This window comes from Octodon degus, unplaced genomic scaffold (genome assembly GCF_000260255.1).
Source record: "Octodon degus isolate 3935 unplaced genomic scaffold, OctDeg1.0 scaffold00047, whole genome shotgun sequence".
Taxonomy (NCBI): Eukaryota; Metazoa; Chordata; class Mammalia; order Rodentia; family Octodontidae; genus Octodon; species Octodon degus.
In genome coordinates, this window is record NW_004524623.1 from 8,988,299 (window position 1) to 9,002,795 (window position 14,497).

Sequence of the window (14,497 nt, forward strand, 5' to 3'; positions counted from 1 at the left end):
CCATATTCCCCGCCTTGGATCATGAATTAATCACAAGCTTTTTTTTTGGTAGAACCAGGGATTGAATTCAGGCCCTTGTGCTTTCCAGGGAAGCGTGTATGTATTCCACTGAGCCATCTCCTCGGCCCCCTAATCACAAACTCTAGAACTGTGCCCCATGACTGCTTGAGGCTTTGCAGGGGACACCTAGACACAAACCATAACATGCTGGGATTACAGGTGTGAACCACCACCACACTCTGCTAACATAGTTTTAAAAAACAAATTAGAAAAAAAAAAATTAGAAAAAGGAGGCAAAACTAAAGTTAGAAATTTATTCGTTGAACTTTATTTTTTTAATTGAGCTTTTAAAAGTAAAAGAAGTTGATTAATTTCTTAGAGTTTAGCTAATTTATGTTGGTATGTAGGTGTAGACACATTTTAACAGTCTACAGTGAATGTCTTGTGAATACTGAGGGAGATATAGGGACACTGCCATCCTGCTTCTAACAGCTGCACACAATTGAAGTTTTCTTTTCTTTTTTTGAGAAATAAATAGCAATGAGACAGTTTCAAAACTGATTAATAGGACAGTTTCAATAATTATATACATTGTACGTTGTTATCTTCTTAGTGGTTTTCCATAGTACAAGAAGCAGACAGGACATCCTGTCCAAACAGTACCAGTACAAATCCTTCTCACTGAATTAAGTGAAAGTAACTGTATATCTATCCTAACTATTCTGTATATACAAATACACAGAATTGAATTTATGGAACTAGTTGAATTACCTTTCAATAAGGGGGAAAAAAAGAGATAATCCAAAATAGTTTTTGCCATTATTGTAGTGCTATTAATATATGTGTAAGTAAACAAAGTTCATGATTACAGTTACTTTCTTTTGTTCTATAAATATTAATCACTTGGTTTGCTCCAGACTATGCTGGGCACTGGAGATACATCATGGTTGTCCTTGGAGTTTATAGACAGTTCTTAGAAAAACACCGTCATCTTACTTTGTTTCAATGAGAAATGCAGTATGAATTTCAGATCCTTGAAGTGGGTGCTATTTTTAATGGATATTTGTATTTTGATGACTTGTAGATTGGCTAATTGTCATGTGGTCAGACCGCTTGGCTTAGATTCTGGCACAGAGTAGATTTCTCCATATCAGGAATTAGACTCAGGACCTGGCATTTGTCAGGCAGGCCCTGTGCACTGAGCTGTATCTCTGGCCCATAGTAGGTATTTAAAGATGAGGAAAGAGCAAGGTGGAGAGAATGAGAAAGGATTAGGGGCAAGGTGCATCCACTTTCAGCTTTTGTTTCCGAATTATAAGTTCTTGCATTTCCATTTGCTTGTTCTTTTTGTAATTGTGTAGAATTTTGTTTTATTGAAAGCTTAGAACACTTGGGAAACTGAATTTGCTTTGAGGTTTTTAGTGAGAATTTATTTTGTAGCTTAAAATGGTACCATCTAGTTCCTTTTATTATTTTTTATTTTTTAGTTCCTTTTAGATACTTACAGTCCTGTACTTAGAAAAATGAAGAGTACTTTATGTATTTGTTTTCAGACAGGGCCTTGCTGTGTAGTCCAGGTTGGTTTATTTTTTGGCAGAACCAGGAATTGAACTCAGGCCCTTGAGCTTTCCAGGCAAGCGCTTATTCTACTGAGCTATCTCCCTGGCCCCACCAGGTTGGTTTTGAACTATGTATCCCAGGCTGGCCTTGAGCTCACAGCAGTTCTACCTACCTCAGCCTCCCAAGTGTTGGGATTAGGCTTATGCCAGGATGGCTGACAAGAATAGCTTGTCTTTATTTAATAACCTCTCTTCTGCTCAGTTTTGCCCTTGATTTCTCTCCCTTCATTTTTCCATCTGATCAGCCAGAGTCCTATCATTTTGACCTCAGTATCCTTTTAAGCATCTGCTTTTCCTCACCCCCAGTGTTGCCGTCTCAGTTCAGACCATCATGGATCCCTGTGGCTGGATTATTGCAGCTGTTTACACTGTGCCCTGCAGCCAGCATGTTGGGTTAAGAAAGGCACATACGCCTGTGCCATTCCCTCGCTAAAACTCCAGGGGCTTTTCTTTGTCTTCAGGATAATTTCCACACTGCTAAATTCTTTAGCATGACTAATAAAATCCTTTGTGTTTTTGTCTCTACTGTTTTGGATTTTAACCATGTGCAGAACCGCTTTCTCTGTAGACCCTCTTTCGTTAAAGTTGTCATTCTCAGGTCTCAGCTTCTATGCCATTCTAGCTATGTCTTCCTGATTCTCACTCTGCTTGATTCTCCTGAGTCCAGGTAAGATGGGTACAAGGACCTGTTGTGAGTTGTAATTGGCTGTTTTCTTGTCCTGATTCTTAGACTCTTAAGTCAGAGAATATAGTAACTGAAGTTTTAAAAACATCAGTTGGAAATCAAACCCAAGGCCTGTGCATGCTAGGTGAGCCCTCTGTTGAGGTATATCTTCATCCTAGTGACTGATGCTTATTTATTGCGTGTAATAGTGTGCTCAGTGCCTGACACTGCATATACTGAAAAAATAATTGGACTTTTTTTTTTGTATTTTAGTACAGGGTCTACAGGGTCTCACTACATAGGTAGTATTCATAGTGATTCTCCTGTTTTCAGCTTTCCAAACGCTGGGATTACAGGAGTGCACCACCATGACCAGTCTCAATCACTGTCTCAGTGAACCCTGGGAGCGGGGCGGCACTGCATGCCAGGGATTGAACCCCAGCTCCTGCATCTGCCTAAGCAGGCACTTTAGTCTGCTGAGCTATTTTGCTGGCCCTTAGACTGTTTTCTTATTCTAATTTCAATGCATATCTCCATCACATCCTACCATGACCTACTAATTAGTTATGTCAGACCCTTTTTCTCATGTCTGTGTTTTTCCTAATAAACTTTTATTTCCAGTATTATATTGTTGTTCAGTAGATGTGCTGAATGTATGTGTAAGTAAACAAAGTTCTAAATCAGGTTATTTGGAATGAGGTGTGGGCAGAAGAGCCGAGATAGGCTTATGCTCTTTCGAAAGATTTAGTAGAAATTATTTGTAGAGAGGAGAGGTAAAAGAGTATTCCAGGTAGAGGGAACAGAATTCACATAGAAAAAAGGTGCAAATGGATGAGGTGGTGCACTTTGAGAGGCCACGCAGGGATATCATACCATAAGTTCAAGCCCAACCTGAGCAATTTAGGAAGACCCTGTCTTTTTTTGGTACTAGGGATTGAACACAGGATCTGCCTGTGCTTGGCAGGTGGGCATTTATGCTGCTGAGCTATATCCCCATCACCCAGGAGACCCTGTCTTAAATAGATAGATAGGCTGGGTGTGTACTCAGTGCAAAAAGCCTGGGCTTAATCTCAGTACTACCAGAAAAAAAAAAAATTCCCCGAAACAAAACCCCCAAAACTGAGAAAACCAAATGAAACAAACAAACAAGAAAACTCCTCAGGAGACAGCTTCAGGGTGGCCCAGGTCAGGAAGGCTGTGGTATTAGGTAGTATCAGGAGATATAATGTCACTATAGGAGTAAAAGGGTGGAGTCAGGATTTTAAATGCAAATATGATGTGATCAGATAAATGTTTCTATAAAGATCAGTTTTGGCACTAGTTATATAGTACCTACTTTACACATGTACATACTTACATATACATTACAGTACATACTTTTTTTTAGTTAACTAGATTAATGAGAAGACAGTGTCAGTGGAGAAGGTTTAGAGGTTTGGGACGTAGAGCAGTGCTGGTGAACCTATGGCATGCATGCCACAGCGGGCAGTTCGTAGCATTCAAAGCTCTAAGCAGGTTGCCATCACTGATACAGTCGGTTTGGTAAAAGGCATTTATAATAACCTAACAGTTGGAGTGTCTTTGATAGAGTTCAGAGTCGCAGAGTCAGTTTAACAGAACATAACTGAGTTTCCAATACCTGTGGTTGTTGGAATAGAGGTGCTTAGATCTTTGGGTGTGCAGGTTATTAGACTGGGGGTTACACTGGCATTTCTTGATACTTTCTCTAAGCAAAAGCTTGAATTATAATTACTTTATGTACCAAACACTTTCTAAGGAAGTTGAATTTTTAAACCTTTTTTGGTGATTAGTTTATAAAATTCACAGAGTTGCTAAAGTTTAAGAACACATGCATATGTAGCAGGTTTCAAATTTCCATATTTGGAGCGATTCAGATTCAGAGCAACAGTTTTATCCTAAGCCTACTGGTAAGTTTAAAAAAATTGGTTGGAATGTTTTTACTTACATTTAGTTTTTGAAAATAAATATTGTAGCAAACAGTCATAATAGATTTGAAAATGTCCTACTTAAGTATAGAAACAGTAAACTATATACTGTTTACATTATACAACTTTTGTTTTTTAATTAGCTTTTTCTGTCAGAAGAGTTGTGTCTTGAATTAGATGCAGAAGCACGGTTTGGAATTGGGAAAGTTATCTGAGGTTTTTTTTTTCCTGCATTTTTGCTTTTTAATTCTCACTTTTGCTGAATTACAGTTCGTTTATTTTAAAATATTTGCCATGACCCCCAGAGCTCTTTTAATGTTACATTTGCCATAGTTGTTTTGCTAAAGGGAATACAAACTGCAGTTTTTGTTGCTCTCTGTAGACCATCATTGAAAGCATTATAAATATACTTAATTGCTTAGGCATCTTTGGAGTACTTAAGAATAAAGGCAGACTCAGGAGCATGAGACAAATTTCATCACAAGCGGAAAACTTTTCTCCCCTTTTGTACTTTTAACACTCCCCCATGCCCCGCACTTAATAGTCTCTCTTGTGTAAAGATACTACCTCTGTAATACAGCCAGGTACATATAGGCGAGGTATTTTATCTTTATCGATTTATTCTGTGGTGTCTGGCGCATATTTGCTTAATAGATGTGTTGAAATGAGTGTGTACGAGCAGTCTAGCACCACCAAGTGGCAAATCTTTGAATAATACTGTTGGTACTTTTTGCTTCTCGTGAACATCTAATTCCCAGTGAAGCAGGGCTGTGATTTTTAATCTTTTAAAAGGCAGACACTATGTAATTTTCCTCTTTATACTAATATCTCCACTTGTGTTCTTATTTTTACGTAGTTTGACAACTTAATAGGCTTTATTATAAATTACTTGCGTGTTTTATTGAGGTACATGTGTTTAGGGTGTACTTTTTTGGTACTGGGGATTGAACCTTGGGCCTCACACATGCTAGGCCAGTGCCCTGTTCTGATCTACATCTTCACTCTTTTTCATTTTTTTTTTTTTTAAATGGGAATTGAACTCAGATCCTCACACTTGCCAGGTAGGTGCTGTGCCACTAAGCTAAATCCCTGACCCAATTTTAACATTTTTGAACAGGGTCTTGCTTTGTTTTTTCCAGTGGGCCTTGAGCTTGTATTACTGCCTTTTCACCCTCTCAAATTGCTGAGATTATAGACGTGAACCTCTCCACCTGGCTAGAGTGTATGTAAATTATATATATATGTATACTGTAGATCCATGAGCCCAGTCAAGAAATTGCAGTGACGTTTCTATCACTGCCAAAAATGTTTCTTCTTGACTCATTGTACTCCGTCTCTCTGTGTGTGTAGGTAACTGTGGAACTTCTTTTTGCCATTCTGAATTAGTTAGCATTTTCTAGAATTTATGTGCATGAAATGATATGGTATGTATTCTATTTTTGGTTTGACTTCTTTGGAATAATAACTTGGCAGTTCAGTCATGTTGTATGTAGTACTAGTTTATTTCCAGGCAGTATTTCATTGACTAGCACATTGTATATCCAGTAACCAGTAGAGAGAGATTGGGATTATTTTTACTTTGGCTGTTGTACAAATAAAACTGCTCTTAATAGTGGTATACAAGTCTTGGTGTGCACATATGCTTTTCTTTTTCTTGAGCAAATACCTCAGAATGAAGTGGCTTAGTCATTTCAGAAATGTTGCATCTCTAACATTTTAAAGCACTTCCAGCTTTTCCCTGAAGTACACATGCCATCCTACACTCCTGGCTCACGCAGGAAGTGTAGTCTGGTGGCACAGTGCTTGTCTAGAGTCTGCGAGGCTCTAGATTCTTATTTTTTTTATTTTTTTTATTTTTTATTTATTTGAGAGAGAGAGAGAGAGAGAGAGAGAGAGAGAGAGAGAGAGAGAGGGGTGTGTGTGTGTGTGGCCAGCTCAGCCCACCAGGGGGCGGGGCTGGCTGGCATGTGGTGCTGGGGGATTGAACCGCGGTCCCTGATGCTTTGCCAAGCTTGTTCTAAGTAGGTGCCTTAGACCACTGAGCCATCTCTCCAGCCCAAGGCTCTAGATTCTGTAACAGTACTTGAAACAAATCTTCCACTGGCTGTAGATGAAACTAGTTGCTCTGTATGTTCACTACTATTAAGTATATTAATTTCAAAAATTACAGCCATTCGTATAATTTTTTATAGAAGCATTTCATTTTTTTAAAAAAATGTATTTGGTACAGGGTCTACAGCATCTCACTACTAGATTGGATTCATAGTGATTTTCATGTTTTCAGCCTCCCAAGTGCTGGGATTATAGGCATGTGCCACCATGGCCCAGTCTCAATTGCCCAGTCTCAGTTGCTGTCTCAGTGCACCCTGGGGACAGGGCTGGCATGGCACCCTGGGGATTGAACCCCAGTCACCAAGCTTGCCTTAGCAGGCACTTTGATCCACTGAGCCATCTGGCTGGCCCTCATTATGATTGTACTTTACATTTCTGTAGTGACTAGTGGCATTGGATATTTTTTCAAGGGCATACTAGTCATCCCATTGACTTTTTGAACTGTCGCTTCAAATTTGATCCACTTTTAAAATGTGCATTATTTTCCTTCCTTTTTTCCTTCCTTCATCCCTCCCTTTCCTCTCTCTCTCTTCCCCTCCCTCCCTCCACCCTGCTGGGTACAGAGGAAACCCAGAACCTTGCATATGCTAGGCAAGTGCAGTGCCACCGAGCTATGTCTCCAGCCATGTTACTGAGTTCTGAGAGTTCTTTTTATGTTTTGGGTACTAGTCTTTACCATGAAATTTCATTTGAGATTTTTTTATATTTTTTATCTAGTGTGAGCGCTTTTTTTTTTTTCTTTTTTGCAGAACCGGGGATTGAACTCAGGCCCTTGCGCTTGCCAGGCAAGCACTTATTCTACTGAGCCATCTCCCTGGCCCCATATATTTTTTATCTTTTCAAGTGAGTTACAAATTTTTTCCAGTATTGTGAATGTATGGAATAGTTAGGATGTGTTAGATACATTATGGATTTGTCTTAGAAGGCACTTACATTATTTGGAAATGTTTTGAAACTTTTCCATCCATCCATCCATCCATCCATCCATCCATTTAATCTAACTATCTAATTATCTAACTGTCTGAGCTGGGGACAAGGTCTTGTGAAGTTGCCTTATTGTCCAGGCTGGACTGGAACTTGTGATCCTGCTTTGGCTTCCCAGACTATGATGTTCCACTTGTTTCCCATTTTAACTGGTCTGAACAGCTGTGTATGTCTGCAGATTGTTGCTTCTAATAGTTTTGGTAGCTTTCCCCCTCTGCCTTGAGTAGTTATTACATATACACTTACACTCTTTGTGGAATACTGGAAAAGGATCTTGGATTCTCTGTGCACTTCTGTCTTTGGTAATCTGTCCTTTGAACTCTGGCCATCTTAGTACCCCGTTTGCTACCTTGCTTTCCCTTTGCCATAGCTGGAGACTCAAGAGTTAATTATATTTTCATCTTCATTGTACTCTGTCTTGTAGTCACTGCTTGACAGGTAGTATCTTGAGAACCATTGTTTTTTTTTTTTTAATTTTTTTTTTTTAATTTGTTTATTTGTGTGTGTGTGTGTGTGTGGCCAGCTCAGCCCACCAGGGGGCGGGGCTGGCTGGCATGTGGTGCTGGGGGATTGAACCGCAGTCCCTGTGCTTTGCTAAGCTTGTTCTAAGTAGGTGCTTTAGACCACTGAGCCATCTCACCAGCCCCTTTTTAAAAAAAATTTTATTTATTTATTTATTTATTTTGACACAAGGACTCACTATGTAGCCCAGGTTACCCTTGAGCTTGCAGTGATCCTCCTGTCTCAGCCTCCTGAGTGACCATTATTTCATAGATTTGATTACAATAAATTAATTTCCTGGTGAGAGGTTAACCCTTTCTATGTCACTTCATATTGGTTGCAAGTACTTCTTGTTATGTAGGTTATTTTTTCTCCTGCTCTTTTTTTTTTTTTTTTTTTTTTATTTGTGTGTGTGTGTGTGTGTGTGTGTGTGGCCAGCTCAGCCCACCAGGGGGCGAGGCTGGCTGGCATGTGGTGCTGGGGGATCGAACCGCGGTCCCTCTGCTTTGCTAAGCTTGTTCTAAGTAGGTGCTTTAGACCACTGAGCCATCTCACCAGCCCGTCTTTTTGGTAGTACTATTTCTTCTATGTTTTTTCCCCTCCTACAATCCTAGATGGAATGTTTTACTGTTCCAAATTTGATTTTGTTTTTGATTTTTTTCCTTTTTTTACAAACTCTTAGGATGGCATTTTTCTCTCAAGGCTTTTGTTAATGATCATTCTCTTCTTGTTGGTGTAATGCTCTTTGAAAATAAAAAAAAAATCATTCTTACTAGTACATGTTTGCAGTATATAGTGCTTACATTCATTGTGGGGAGCTGGTACATGTACAGTACGTGTCTTAACGTGTTTTACATCCATTTCTAATGCTCTTACGCCTTTTGAAATGTGACAGTGTCTCTAACATGTTAAAGGATTTTTTAAGGTGGTGTGTATTTAGAGAATGTGCCAGTAGCTGTTTGGTTGGGTTCAGGTCATCAACACAACCATCGACCATCGAGTGCCTTCATGCCACTTTCTGGTTCTTACTGAAGTGTATGAACTAGATATTGGTAGTCCGCGTGCACTCTCACAGCAGTTGCACTCCTGTTCAGTTTTCCCAGGTTCGTTTGATGAGAAGTGGTAGCGTTCCCTGACATCTTCTGCTTGATCTGTCTCTCCTCCCTTTTTCTCAGTGTCTTTTTCCATAGAACTCATGTCATGATTTCCAGTGACAAAATTCCTCTGATATGCTTGAGATTAATCTTACTTGAAACAACATTTTGTGATTATCATCAGTATAGAAATAGAGTGATATGAGACAGAAGCCTGATGTCCTAAGGGAGTAAAGAGCAATAAACAGAGCCCAAGGAGAACTGTCCTCTTGTAAATACCGGCAAGCTGGGATGCAAGGCTACAGATAACAACTTTTCCTGCTGGCCTGCTGGCTCCCTGTCTGTTCTTTGATCTCTAGCTTGGGATGTTTTCGCCAGCATTGTGTAAACTGAGAGTTAGGTAAATGCCTGTAGGCAATAGAGTAGTTTGTGTTCACAAAAGTAGTTAACACACATTCCTTAGCCTTTTAGCCCTCAATAAATGTGAGAAGATTCAGTGGCTCCAGGTTCACTTGGAAACTAATCTCAGTGAGACCTCTGAAGCTATATTAATCCAATCTTCCAGTCATTTCTTTCGGCTCTGACTTATAACATACAACACATCAGTTGAACATTTTTGTTGTAATTGCAAAAGAGAACTCAGATTTAGAAAATCACACGCATTGCATGGCTTAAACATCCTTGTATCCACTCAGGTTAGGAAAATGACCTTTGCTAATTACAGCAGAGGATGTTCCATGAGTTCCTCACCCCTTAAGTAACTATTATCCTTTTATCTTAAAGACTTTGTTGTGATTCTTTTTGTGTTTTAAAAATACAGATATTGTGGCATTTTTAAGTCCTTCTTTCATGTCTTCTACTTAGTATCACTGAGTTTTCTCCAACTTTTTAATCATCTTTTATCTTTTGTGGTTGATGCTGTTCTACTTTTTTGATATCTTCATTCTTTTCACATTTCAATTTAGATTTCTGTCATAAAGTACATTAATGTAATCAAATACTTTTTAAAATCTTTTTTAAAAATGTATTTTAGTACAGAGTCTACAGGGTCTCACTACGCAGATCGGACTCGGAGTGATTCTCCTGTTTTCAGCCTCCCAAGTATTGGGATTGCAGGTGTACACCACCATGCCCAGTTTCAGCCCCTCAGCATGCTCCGGGGGTGGGGTTGGCATGGCACACGGGGGATCAAACCCCGGTCCTGCTTTAGCTGAGCTATCTGGCTTGCCCTCAAATACATTTCTTGAGTTTTGAAAGATTGGACCACTCAGGAATCATTGTCCAAATAAAACTGTCAGTAGAGCACCCAATTTCTGATTTTGACAACTGTGTGTTTTGTTGTGTAGGTAGTGTTCATATTGTTTTCTTTGCCAAATGAACTGGAAGATGAGATGATAGCATCATTTATATCTGTACTAAAGATTTACTCTAGAAGTGTTTTTGCCATGTACGTTAGTAGTAGAAAGGGAGGCATTGAGGATGCACTTTGCTGTTTGTAGTATGGAGGACCTGTTCATAACATGGTAGTTACTGACTACTTCAGGTTGGAATGCACACATCACATAAAATAGTAGGATGATTCTTACTTGTTGTCTGTGTGCTGAGCAGAAGACGCTGTGGCAGAATGATCCTCTGCAGGTATCAGTTCTTCATAGAATCTAATGAAGAGGTATCATCTTCCTGCAGTAATTATCTTATGTTTTGTTTTTTGTTTGAGGGTTAAGGATTTTTTTTTTTTTTTTTTTTTTATTACAAGTCTTAAAATCTGGGACCAGTTTATTTTTTAAAAAATGGTAAATTCAGCCCAGGATTTTTTACAACCAAACCAAAAATTACTACATAGTTCATTAACGCAACCAGTAAATTGGCAAATCCAACCGCAGACTTACAAAGTTAGTATCAGGGTAAGGACACAGCCCGAGAAGACCCAGGCCCCTGAGGCGCGAAAGGAAAGGCATCCTGCCTTCCAGGTCGGAAAGCAATTCTGCTTCAGGAGATTTGCATAGAAACAGAAAGCGCTAGAGCCTCTGCGACAGGGGAGAGTGCAAAGCCGGCCCAAACCGGCTCGATCCCAGAAGCACGCGTTAAATTGGCGCCCAGACAGAACAAGCTGCATTTCCAGTAGAAAGCTGTCGGCAAGCTCTGAAAACGTTAGTGGCACGCTGCAGAAGTGCTCGGCCTTCGGAAGGCCCCGGCCTCTTCACCCGACACCACCACAGGGCGCTGCTCCGCGCCCAGGACCTCGGCGGCCCATCAGTTTGTGCACAGGCAGCTTCGGGGCCTTTCGCCGGGCTTAGGACTGAACCCAGGGCCTCCAGGGAAGCAGCACTGTGCTGCCGAGTTACCACCTCCGCCCGGTGCAGGCCTTCCGGCAGGAGGTCCATCCGGGGACTGGGGGCACTGGGCTTTCCTGGGCAACTCCTACCCCCTGCGCCGGCCGGCCCTCGCAGCACCCCGAGCCGGCGGCTTTCCAGGCGCCTCTTGAAGCTCCGCCGTGTCTCCAGCGCCCCCTGCTGGACGCCGGAGTGGCGGAGGCCGGCGGAAGCGAAGGTCTATTCTGCGCACTTAGTACTTACTCCTCCTCCGAGCCCCCTTACCAAGGGCGGGACACGCAAGAAGGCCGCAGGTCACATCTTCTACGGAAGAAAAAGGACTGGAACACGTAACTCAGCATCGGAGAGCCTTGGAATTAAAAATGGGCGGATGTCCCAGCCATTCCTGGAAAGAGACCACCTATTCTGCTTTCGATGACTGAGGAAACACGTTAGGCTCCCGAGTCTTCCTCTGAGAGAAGGGTACATTCACGCGAAAGCGACTGTTACCTTTTGTAAGGTAAAGGACGAGTCCAGCTCCCATCGCCACGCCCTCCTCCACCGGCTGGGGCTGGACTGTCCGCTCCCCGGGCAGCCGCCTCCTGACATGCGGCGTCGCGACCACAAAGTCTAACTGTAAGTGAGCGGCAGCCCGGGAAGCCCGCTGCTGTGACCGCCAAGTTCCCCTTCAATCCGCACTGCAGAGATACAAGGATAAGCCACCGTTTTGGTTCCCAAGTTTTATTCAAGAACTCATAAAAAATATTCCAGACAAAGGAGCTTTAATCCTCATCTTCCTCCTCCTCTTCGTCCTGGTTAATCTGGAAGTAACGTAATTCATAACTCTCTTTGCTGCTAGCAACTACGCGCAACCAGTCACGCAGATTATTCTTCTTCAAATATTTTTTGGTGAGATATTTCAAATACCTTTTGGAAAAAGGCACCTCGGAAGTCACGGTGATCTTGCTCTTGCTCCTTTCGATGGTGACCACCCCTCCACCGAGATTCCCGGCTTTGCCGTTCACCTTGATTCTTTCCTGGAGAAACTGCTCGAAGTTGGCAGCGTCCATGATTCCATCTTCTACAGGATGTGTGCAATCAAGGGTGAACTTCAGGACCTGCTTCTTTTTTTTGCCCCCCTTCGCTGCAAGCTTTTTCACGGGCGCCATGGCGGCCGAGGACTCGGAAAGGGAGGTAGACGCGCTACGCGCACGCAAAGAGCTGCCGCACGCCGAGGGTTAAGGATTGAACCCAGGACTTTGCACATGCTAGCAAGCACACTAAACGACAGTAGTCCCTCATTATTTTGTGGTTTGACTTTGGCAGACTCACTGTTTTCAAAAAGTACTAATTAAGTTATTTATTGTGGATTTTTCTCTATATTGCAGGATTTTGCCATATGGTACAGTATATGCGTGTTGTTAAAATTATGTAGGCTTATGAGTTTAGGAAATGGATTGAACTCAAGACGTTGTGCTTGCCAGGCAGCTACTTATACCACTGAGCCAACCCCCCAGTCCCCTGAGTTTAGAAAATGGAAAAAAAAAAAAAAAAATGGTTAACATTAGAAGTGTTTTAAAAAATGTGGGAAAGGCTTATACGAGTGTGGGAAGGGTTTATAAAGCCTTAAAATGTATATAAATACTAAAATAACAATAATGTTGCTACTTTGCTGATCTTCACTTATCGTGGAGTGTCTGGAATGTAACCTCTGTGATGGAGGGGGACCACTGTACATACATCCTCACCCCTCGTGCCAAACTTTTAATTGGACTTCTATTTTGAATTTTGAGCTATTTTAAGCTGCTGATGCTTCTAGAGTGGTGGCTTTATATTTTGTATATACTCACAAATTGGGTGAGGAGACATATTTTAAGTAAACTCAGTCCATTAAAAAAGATGGAAAGATTGTAATATTCAAGTAAATGAGTTAAACCAAGATGATGGAAATAAGATTCAGCTTCTCATGTGGAATGTTTAGAAATTCTGATAGTGTAATTAGGGCTAAATTGCTAAATGGCTCCTGCATTGATTTATAAATTTAAAGGCACTTAAAACTTGGTGTTTAGTCATGAAGCAGCCACATGTTCTCTAAGCAATTCCAGAAACTCTCTTCTTCTAAGGAAACCACATGAGAATTATTTTTTGTTTTGGTGGTAGCAGGGATTGAACTCAGCACCTTGCACTTGCCAGGCAAGTGCTTATTCTATTGAGCTATCTACCTGGCCTTCGCATGAGAATTTTGACATGCTTCCTTGAGATAGTAACAGATGAAATTTATGGGTAAGTGTATCAGAAAATCTGAAATTCATTCTTTTTGATAATTATGTAATCTTGAGTAAAATCCCCTAACAGATCTTGCCTCAGTTTGTTCTGTAAAATGGAGTTGGAGATAGTGTGATCTGTTATGACACAGACAGGTCACACTACTGAGATCAGAATACTCTTGAGATCAGAATACTTCAAAAATAGAATGTTAAAACTCTTACTACAGGTATTTTATATTTGAAATAGTGTTTTGATGCAACTAATAATGTATTTTTTTTCTGTGCTAGGTCTTGTACCATTGTCCATCAGTGTCCAAGAGGAATTGGTTCTAGGAGCTTTTGTAGATGCCAAAATCTGAGGATACTCAAGTCTCTTACAAAATTTGATGTAGTATTTGCATAGAAGCTATACATGTCTTCTCATATTCTTTAAATGACTCTGGATTACTTTTATTACCTTGTGCAGTGTAAAAGCTATGTAAATAGTAGCTATGCTGTGTTGCTTAGGGAATGACAAGAAAAAGTGTATGCTCAATCCGTACTCTTCTTCAGAATTTTTTGACCTGTGGTTTGCACTTGAGAATATGAAATCCACGGATATGGAAGACTCACTGTTTAAGACTTCATAAGGTTTAGGAGTTGATACATTTATTAACAAATGTTACTCCATTTACCATTTCTGGCAGAATTACTGTTCATTTTAGTTTACATCAAACCCTTGAAATTAGACAGCAAAACAGAGGGGCCAGTGAGATAGCTCAGCGGACTGCAGCACCTGCTTAGGCAAGCTTAGGAAGCACAGGGACTGGGGTTGATCTCCAGCACCACATGCCTTGTGCCAGCCCCACCCCTAGGGTGGACTGAGCCGGCCACAGAGTCCCTGTAATCCCAGCGCTGGGGAGGCTGAAAGCAGGAGGATCACTATGAGTCTGAGCTGCGTAGTGAGACCCTTTGATAACCAGAAAAAATTTTTCCTTTTTAAATTTTTTTTTTTATTT

General features: G+C 40.9%; 2 protein-coding genes across 2 annotated transcripts in view; one reads left to right on the plus strand and one right to left on the minus strand.

Annotated features, from left to right (window-relative positions):
* Window positions 1-11,962: 11,962 nt before the first annotated feature.
* LOC101575951 (60S ribosomal protein L22) lies at window positions 11,963-12,422 on the minus strand. Its single transcript, XM_004632172.3, has one exon. It carries the CDS (start codon window positions 12,399-12,401, stop codon window positions 12,015-12,017), a length of 387 nt encoding a protein of 128 aa, XP_004632229.1. The 5' UTR covers window positions 12,402-12,422; the 3' UTR covers window positions 11,963-12,014.
* Window positions 12,400-14,497, plus strand: part of Tbc1d15 (TBC1 domain family member 15) — a 52,935-nt gene continuing 50,837 nt past the window's right edge. The window contains exon 1 of the mRNA XM_012514959.2: window positions 12,400-12,426. Coding sequence (XP_012370413.1) covers window positions 12,400-12,426 — 27 coding nt within the window. The remainder of the gene's footprint in view (window positions 12,427-14,497) is intronic.